Below are 9659 nucleotides of genomic sequence, written 5' to 3'. Positions count from 1 at the left end.
CCCCCCACCGTCGTTTAGATTTTTTTATAGTAACAAAAATAATTTCGCCTAGTTCAGTTAGAGGACAGACACTTTTAAAAAACTAAACGCTCAATGGAGTGCGCCGAACCGTGCGCGAACGACAGGAGTCAGATTTGATTTAACACGTGAGGAGTGAGTCGAGCTGACTGACAAGAGTGAGGTGAGAAAGACAAGACGATGGCAGAAGATTGTTTAGAAAGGAAACGCAAAGGCGCCTGTTTGGCAATATTTTAGATTTTGAAAAGCTTATTGACTGGAAGATTTTTTAAACATTCGTTTCTTATTTATTTGGTTCCACAGTGTTTGCTGATTACTTTATTTAAACTTTGTGTATTTTATTTATTTTATTTTACATCAAGGTGTATGCCGTGCCTCCAAGTTTTCTTACTCGTTGTGCTAATAAACGTTCTGTGTTTCTTATTTATTTGGTTCCACAGTGTTTGCTGATTTTCAGTTTTATATACCTATTTAAACTGTGTGTAGCCTAAGTAATTTGTTATTTTATTAGGCATATATGGTGTATTTTTATTAGTTTTGTTAATAAAAGTTCTATGAGTTTGACGTTGTTGTTGCTTGAATTGAATCAATGCCGAATTGCCACTAATTTGAAAGTGAAAGTAAAATGCGCATGGCACTTTTACAAGCCGTTTGAAAGCGAAGAAAAGAGGGAATCTCAAACTAACTAACACCCCCTCCCAACCCCAATGGTGATACCTGTATTACTGGTGTTGTCACACGTTTCATCCGCTTCAGTGATTACGTGGAGGTGGCAGAAGCTCAGGATTACGACCGGCGCGCGGACAAACCCTGGACCAGACTCACTGCTGCTGATAAGGTTCATCTCCATCACCCTGAGCTTCTCTGACTAAATAAAAACTTGATGCTTTCACGTTTGAAAATTAAAGCATAAATGTTACATTGTAAGTAGTAGAATATTGCATTTTAAAAAACTATACTCATCCGCTTCAGTGATTACGTGGAGGTGGCAGAAGCTCAGGATTATGACCGGCGCGCGGACAAACCCTGGACCAGACTCACTGCTGCTGATAAGGTTCATCTCCATCACACTGAGCTTCTCTGACTAAATAAAAACTTGATGCTTTCACGTTTGAAAATTAAAGCATAAATGTTACATTGTAAGTAGTAGAATATTGCATTTTAAAAAACTATACGTGTATATATATATGTGTGTGTGACCCTGGACCACAAAACCAGTCATAAGGGTCAACGGGTTCTGAGTTTAGTGTGATTTGTGTCTCTCTCAGGCTGCTATACGCAAAGAGCTGAACGAGTTCAAAAGCACAGAGATGGAGGTGCACGAGTCCAGTCGACATCTAACCAGGTGAACAAACACATCCAGATCTGACACGACTCGTCTGGCTGGCTTCTGTGCGCTTCATTGTTGTGTAGATAATGAATTCAGCATTATTAGCTGATTCCTAATCATGATAAGAAAGAAATCAAGCTTTTTTTATACACTTTTTGTCTATTTCCAGCTATTTTTTAATTGAAAATATGCATTTTAAATAAATATACAGAAATAAGCTATTATTTTAATTTCAGTATGTGTTTTTAACTTTCTAATGAACACTTTTCTATCTATCTGTTTATCTCTCTATTATTAAAAATATATATATAAATAGTAAACAATAAATGTTTTTATATATATATATATATATATATAGATTAAACATTTGTTAATATATTTCTTTTGTTTACATTTTATATTCATATTTTTATTGAGTTCTATATACAATTTTTTTAATTAATACATTTATTCAGCAAGGATGCATTAAATGGTGTAAAAGTGGCATAAATCTTTTCCAACATTATAAATGCCTTTAATCTTTCAAATAAATACTGTTCTTTTCAACTTTTTATTCATCCTGAAAAAATTCTGTATCAGTTTCCACAAAAATATTGGGCAGCACAACTGTTTTCAACATTGATAATAATCAGAAATGTTTCTTGAGCAGCAAATCAGCATATTATACTGATTTCTGAAGATCACGTGACACTGAAGACTGGAGTAATGATGCTGAAAATACAGCTGCGCATCACAGAAATAAATTACATTTTAACAGATATTCACACAGAAATCAGTTATTTTAAATTCTAATAATATTTTACAATTTCTACTGTTTTTTATCAAATAAATGCAGCCTTGATGAACATAAGATTCAGTTTACAAATAAAAAATCCCTAAACTTCTAAAAATTAGTGTATATTTAGCATAAAGACATCTACATGTCTTTCTTAATATATTTTTTAAAAATATACATAAAATTAAATGTGTAAATTTTTTTTTTATAAATATTTAACTATTTTATAAACCTTTAAAATTGACAAAAGTCACATTCATATACATGATGTCTCAGTCTGTTTGGAAGCACTAGATTGCTACAGTGTTTAATGTAAATACGACTTAAAAAAGCAGCTTTAAGTTCTTCTGGTTTAAAGGATAAGGTCAAGTGAAGCACATTGCATTGTGGGCTGGGCATCATGTTTACTGTGTTGTCATTCTTGTGTTCTCTGCAGGTTTCATCGGCCGTAGAGTGAACTCTCTCCGTCTCTCTCTCTGGTTTGGAGCTGTTCATCTCTAATGGACCCTGAGCAGACTCTCTGCTGCTGGATTTGATCAGGAATCACTCGCAGCAGATCTGAGCTGATCCTGCTGGACTCTCAGCGGCCCGGTGGATTACCAGCGAGCTGACGATCTGTCAGTGTGCCCATATTTCTGTATATTTTGACAAAAACTGATCTATTACGTGCCCTTCGCCATGAATTTCTCTTTTTTTGGTTTTTCCAGGCGATGGTTTTTAATGCAGCAGACGATGTAGTTGATTTTCTACTTGCAACTGATATTATTCCAGTCCTTTTAGTCTTCAAAAACGGAGAACACAAAGGAAACAACTTTTCTAATGAGCGCAAACCACATTATTAGACGCTGTCTTTGAAGAAACAGTTCAGCCAAAAAGGAAAATTAGCTGGAAATGTCCTCACCCTGAGATCATCCGAGATTAGGATGAGTTTGTGTCTTCATCAGGTCTGGAGAAATGTGTCACTGCGTCAGTGTCTCAGCAATGGATGCTCTGCAGTGAATGGGTGCCGTTAGAATGAGAGTCCAAACAGCTGATAAAAACATCACAATAATCCACAGCACTCCAGTCCGTCAGTTAATGTCTTGTGAAGCCAAAAGCTGAAACTAATCCAGCATTAAGATGTTTTTAACTTCAAACTTTTGGCCAAAATATGAGTCCATATAACATTGACTTTTTCAATGGAGGAAACATTTTATGAATTATGGACTCATATTTTAGCAGGAAGCAATGGTTTGAAGTAAAAACGTCTTAATGCTGGATTAGTTTCAGCTTTTGTCTTCTCCAGACGTTAACTGATGGACTGGAGTGCTGTGGATTATTGTGATGTTTTTATCAGCTGTTTGGACTCTCATTCTGACGGCACCCATTCACTGCAGAGCATCCATTGCTGAGACACTGACGCAGTGACACATTTCTACAAATCTGAAGATGGTGGTGTCATTTTCAGCAAATTATTCAGTTTTGGATGAACTATTCCTTTAATTCCACATTTGCTGCTTATTTTCAATTTATATGCATCTGCTAGACACTTTTATCCATTCACTCCCTGGGAGTCAAACCCATGATGTCGGCTGCTGTTTGTGCTATTTTAAGTCATAAAAACCCAGGAACATCTTTAACCAATAACAATAAAGCAACGTTTGCCACGCCCACACTACCGACCAATCACAGGAGGAGATCTCGACGGGCGACAGGACAGAGCAATAAGGTGTTACGAGTGACTCATTGTTCACGAGTCCTGCCGAGTGTTTTCAAACTGGGTTTTTGTTCCTCCGTCTCATTGGTGCTCAGCTGTCATGTGATCGAGCATTGGGTGACCCTTTAAACCCCGCCCACTTTACAGGGCATCACGTTGCCAAAATAAAACCAAAACAGAGAAGGGAATCACAATAATCAGTGTTGCATTCGCTTTCTTTTTGTATTTTATTCACAGTGATCATACAGAAATAGTAACAGTAACATTTACAGTAAGGTCTCATTTGTTTACATTAATGTATGAACTAATGAGTAATATTTGTTACAACATTTAATCTTAGCTAATAATAATACAATTGTTCATGTTAGTCCACAGTGCATTATTTAATGTGAACAAATGCAATTTTTAATTTATTCAATTAACTTTGTAAGTGTACAACAAGGAATTATTTTATAATTTCATTATTACATGAACTATTGTTCTTTAATTGAGGTAAAAGGAATTATTTAATTTTAATTATACAAATACAACTTTTAATTTTAATACGTTTTTATTTGCTAACATTGCATTAACATTAATAGTTATTAAAATTAAAATTTTTAAATACAACTTGTTAACTATTAAATATTGAAATCAACAAACAGACTAATAAATGCAGTAGAATTGTTAGTTCATGTTAACGAATGAAGTTATATATAATATGGTTCCATTTGTCAACTTTAGTTAACTTAGTTAAAACATGAACTAACAATTCTACTGCATTTATTACTAATAAATAACTTTTTTTACTTGTAAATTTTGAAATCGTCAAACTAAGACTAATAAATTAAAGTTTGTTGATTTTCAAAGTGTACTAGTAAAAAGGTTGTATTTAATATTTACATTTTAATTTTAATAACTATTAATATTAACATAAATTAATGTTAACAAATAAAATCTCATTTTAGAAATGTTGAAATTAACAATTTATTACTACATTAACAGTTTTTTAAAATTATGAATAACAAGCAATGACTTTAGTTAATATGATTAAAATGTAACAAAAAATAAACACCTAATTCCTCAATTAAAAAAAAAAAAAAGCTAATGTAGTAATATTAATAACAAATAAAAAATAATAATTCCTTGAAATGCAATTACAATGTAAATTTGAACATTTACTAACCTATTTTTAAAATGAAGTTGTACTTGTTAACATTACTTGATGCACTGAACTATCATGAATATGATTAACTGTATTTTTATTAAACACTGTTCATTCATAAAGAAATGAGACCTTATTGTGTTACCACTGTAATGTGTGCTGGGATGTTTTTATGTTAATATATTATTTATAAATATTTTTAACTGACTTTGATACTGAACACATTGGCAGGGCATTACAGGAAAAGTTCACCCAAAAAAAAGACTTTATTTATCACCCTCATTTGTTCCAAACCTACATGTTATTTTTTTTCTGAGACTTTTAAGCACTTTTTCTGATCTTACGAATCATATGAACAGGTTTGGAACGACATGAGGGTGTAAAAATAACAGTATTTTTGGCCAATCGGTGACCACACATTTAGAAGAGCAGACGTCGTCATGTTTTGAATGATTGATGTGTTTCTGTTTCCAGACGCTAGCGTTTCTCAGAGAGCGGGAGGCATGTCGTGAACCGTACTGTCACTCCTGAATGATGTATGCAGATTCTCATGTAAACCAACCTAATAAAAGAGCGACCACACACACAGCTGACGTTCCTGTCGTCCACGTCTGAGTGCTTTGAGTCTCCGTCACATGTCAGACTCAGAAATGATGAATTACACAGAGTGCATGGGCGTGCCGCAGTGTTTGTGCCACAGATCGATGGCTTTAGTGACGATGGCGTCTGTGTTCTCCTGCGGCAGCTGTACAGAGAGACCAAGACATCAGAAGCGCTTTAGCAACATTTATAGCTTTATGTCGGTGCATCAAAAACTTAAATGTTAAATCACGGAAACTACAGAAAAAGGTTGGGAACATTTGCTGGGTTCAATATTCTATTCATTCAAAATCTATTCAATATCATTTGTGGCAAAATGTTAATTTAATATGATTAATAAAATAAAATGTATTAACTGTTCCTCAATTTTAAAAAAATGTAATAATAAATAAAAAATTATATTTAATATAATAAATCAAATGTAAAAAAGTAATTCCTTGTTCCTCAATTTAAAAAACTACCTCATAATAATTATAAAATGTTGTTTAATAAAATTAATAAACTAAAATAAAAATCATAAAATTAATTTATTATTCCTCATTAAAAAAATGGCATTTCATAATAAATGAATAGTATTTAATACAATAAATAAAATAATACTAAAATAATTCCTTGTTCCTCAATTAAAATAGTTCAAATAAAATAAATCATCTTATGTAGTATATTAATAAAATAAAAATATATAGAAATAATAAAGTAATTACTTGCTCAATTAAAAAAAAACAGGTAGCCATATAATAATGATGTTACTTAATTGAATTAATAAAATAAAAAATATTTGTCCCTCAATTAAAAAACAGTAGTTCATTTAATAATAATAGTAATAAAATACTGTTATTTTATATAAATAAGGGTTTCTCAAAAAAACAGTGTTTGATAGAAGAAGAGGAAGAATCAATTAAATGATAAAATCATTAGTGAAAGTCTATGGGACGAGAGTACTGGAGGATTTTAAAAGATCAAAAAAATGACTTGAAAAGGGTCATACTGTAAAGATGAATAAAGTACATTCATGAACAGGTATTGAACCCAGAACATTTCTTTAAACAAACCCATTTTTGCCATGATATATAACTGAAAGAGTTATGTTCGTGGCTCACATTAGACAGGAAGTTGTAAACTCCATCCGGGTCACTCATTCCCATCAGCATGATCTTATAGCTGAGCAGAATCTCCACGGCAACAAACACCAGGATCTTACAGGAGCCGCTGATGACTTTATCCCAAACCCTGCCGACCAATCACATCACAGCACAGTCCATCAGTCAGCCAATCGCACAAGAGCACAATCAATTAATCGGACAATCACAAGTTTCAACATTGATAATAATCAGAAGAAATGTTTCTTGAGCAACAAATCAGCATATGTGTCCCTGCAGCACAGAAGCAGTGTTAAGTCGCTGGGGGATATTTGTAGCAATAGCCAACAATACATTGTATGGGTCACAATTATACATTTCTCTTTTATGCCAAAAATCATTAGGATATTAAGTAAAGATCATGTTCCATGAAGATATTTTGTAAGTTTCCTACTGTAAATATATCAAAACTTAATGTTTGATTAGTAATATGCATGGCTAAGAACTTCATTTGAACAACTTTAAAGATGATTTTCTCAATATTTAGATTTTTTTGCACCCTCAGATTCCAGATTTTCAAATAGTTGTATCCCAAATATTGTCCTAACAAGCCATGCATCAATGGAAAGATTATTTATTCAGCTTTCAGATGATGCATAAATCTCAATTTAAAAAAATTGACCCTTATGACAGGTTTTGTGCTCCAGGGTCACATATTATACTGATTTCTGAAGATCATGTGACACTGAAGACTGGAGTAATGATGCTGAAAATACAGCTGCGCATCACAGAAATAAATTACAGTTTAACAGATACTCACATAGAAAACAGTATTTGAAATGGTAAAAATATTTCACAATTTTTCCTGTATTTTTGAGAGGAATCAGTAAACTGCAGTGGACGTCATTGTGTCCTGACCTCTGTAGGCTAGACTCTGGTAAACAGCCAGCAAAGCAGCGTCTGAACCAGAGACAGTACGGCAGCGAGTGCAGAGCTCCAGACGTCTTCAGATGAGCCAGAAGAGCGGCGTCCTCTTGAGACAGGAAGTGCTCCAAACTCTTCGGCTGAAACACAATTCAAAACAAATCAGAGTAACTTTACATCAATGAGCCGCTGCACAAGACGGAAGAACGAAACGTGGACTATTTTTGTGGTGTTTCTGTTAGTTTTCGAGCTCCATATATGAACTTGGAATGACGTGAGGGTGAGTAAATGTAATAAAATAATAATAATAACTGGTGTTATTATTCAATAATGTGTAAAAAAAAAAATCTGGTGTTAAAAGGAAAACAAGTAAAATTATTAAACACTCAAAAATCATAAAAATGAAAATAAAAATATATTTTATTATAATGTCAAAACGAAAAAATAACCACTTGTACTAAAATTAAAAATCATAAATAAATAAATATATATATAAAAAAATTAATACAAATAATAGCAACAACAGTTATTACTTTTTACAGTGTCAAAAAGGGAACACTTAAACCAACATTTGACAAAATCATACAAAATAATAATAATAACTTATTATTAAAGTGTCAAAAAGGACAAAAACTTGATCTGGGTGGTTGTTAAAGACTTAAACCAAAATTGAAAATGCATAAAAACAAATATTAATAATAATAACTGTTATTATTCATTATAGTGTTAAAAGTAAAAAGTAAAACACTTAAGTTAAAAATCATACAAAAAACATATATTGAGAATAACTCTATATACATGTTTTTTTATTCTGTCAAAAATAAAAAGTAAAAAACTTATGGACTGTTATTGAACATTTAAACCAACAAAATAACTAATAAAGTAATAATAATAACAACTGATATTACAGCTGACTATTACAGCAACAAAAAGAATAAAAAATTAAATATGCATTTTGCATGCTTATGAACTCCTGAACCAACATTTTAAAAAGCATAAAAAATAATAACAGTAATAGTAATTAAATTAATTAATATTACACATAATCACTGTTAGTATGTATTATAGTGTTTAAAAAATAAGTAAAATGATTGAACACTTAAATCAACATTAATAATCATTCAAAAAATTATATAAAACAACATTACAAAAGTAATAATAAGTGTTACTTATTTTTCTGTGGTTATATATCTGCAAGGTTATTTAACACTAAAAATGTTAAACATTCATAATAATACATTATTATTTATCATAGTGTAAAAAATAAATGATTAATCAATAATATTGAAATCTTTGTTAGCTGTTCCTTTAGCAGGTTAAGGTGTACCAGGTGAGGGATGGAGTCTCCAAACTTGAGCTTGAACTGGTTGACGAAACACCTGATGAGCCAATAGCAGTCGACCGGGTCATCGACGATCTCCTCCATCGCTCTGCCGATAGCCAGGAAGTTTTCATCCTCGTCGTCCTGGAAGAAAACCATCAAACCTGAGCCATGAGGAAACAGTACAAACATCACTTATGAAAATACTTATACTTAAAATAGCACAATACTTATGCTTCCTTTAAGTTTCACTTAAGGAAATGGTTAATTGAGAGTCAGCATTGTCAACATTAATTTTATAACTTACACTCTGCTGCTGTTTTTGTCTTTTTTGCTTTGCTAGTTTGATATTTTTATGTAAAAGAGGTTGTTTGGTTTAGGACTGGCCGAATGATTAGGGTTATTGTTATTTGTTTGTATGTTTACATTATTTTTGTTTGTATATTGATATTGTGATATTATTGATATATTGTTTAGTTTGTTTGATAGTGGATTGTGTGTATGAGTGAGCTGGTATTGAGATGTTGGTTATGTGTATAGTATAACTTTAAGGCGGATGTTTTGTTTTTAGGAATTAGTGTGAATGGCACATGTATTTTAGAGTATGCAAGTATTATGTATTGATTAAATTTTTATATTTTTAGGGTGACAATTTTACCATCAGTCCAGGGACTGCAGATGCAAAATAGCCTTCTGGCTAATTCTGGCACATTGTGCATTTATGTATTGTTGATGTGCATTGTCCCTGTTAAATAAACCTGAAATAAATAAA

General features: G+C 32.1%; 1 protein-coding gene and 1 long non-coding RNA gene across 4 annotated transcripts in view; one reads left to right on the top strand and one right to left on the bottom strand.

Annotated features, from left to right (window-relative positions):
* The first annotated feature begins 987 nt into the window (after positions 1 to 987).
* On the top strand, positions 988 to 3082 carry LOC107567031 (uncharacterized). The gene is made up of 3 exons (XR_001606582.1): positions 988 to 1072; positions 1287 to 1363; positions 2560 to 3082. It is a non-coding gene; the product is annotated as an uncharacterized lncRNA (long non-coding RNA).
* A 1923-nt stretch (positions 3083 to 5005) lies between these two features.
* tbc1d7 (TBC1 domain family, member 7) overlaps positions 5006 to 9659 on the bottom strand; it is a 23350-nt gene continuing 18696 nt past the window's right edge. For 2 of the 3 annotated variants that reach the window (XM_016252621.1, XM_016252622.1), the window contains exons 5-8: positions 8894 to 9031; positions 7561 to 7706; positions 6664 to 6793; positions 5006 to 5708 (exon numbers count right to left, since the gene is read on the bottom strand). In XM_016252621.1, the coding sequence (XP_016108107.1) occupies positions 5622 to 5708; positions 6664 to 6793; positions 7561 to 7706; positions 8894 to 9031 (501 nt within the window). In that variant the 3' untranslated portion in view covers positions 5006 to 5621. Of the gene's footprint in view, positions 5709 to 6663; positions 6794 to 7560; positions 7707 to 8893; positions 9052 to 9659 lie in introns of all 3 variants that reach the window. The other variant, XM_016252623.1, reaches the window with a different exon arrangement.

The sequence above is a fragment of the Sinocyclocheilus grahami genome, unplaced genomic scaffold, assembly GCF_001515645.1.
Source record: "Sinocyclocheilus grahami isolate Dianchi unplaced genomic scaffold, SAMN03320097.WGS_v1.1 scaffold1122.1, whole genome shotgun sequence".
NCBI classification, from domain to species: domain Eukaryota; kingdom Metazoa; phylum Chordata; class Actinopteri; order Cypriniformes; family Cyprinidae; genus Sinocyclocheilus; species Sinocyclocheilus grahami.
Note: the sequence above shows the minus strand (reverse complement) of the source record. Positions and strands in the feature narration are given on the sequence as shown.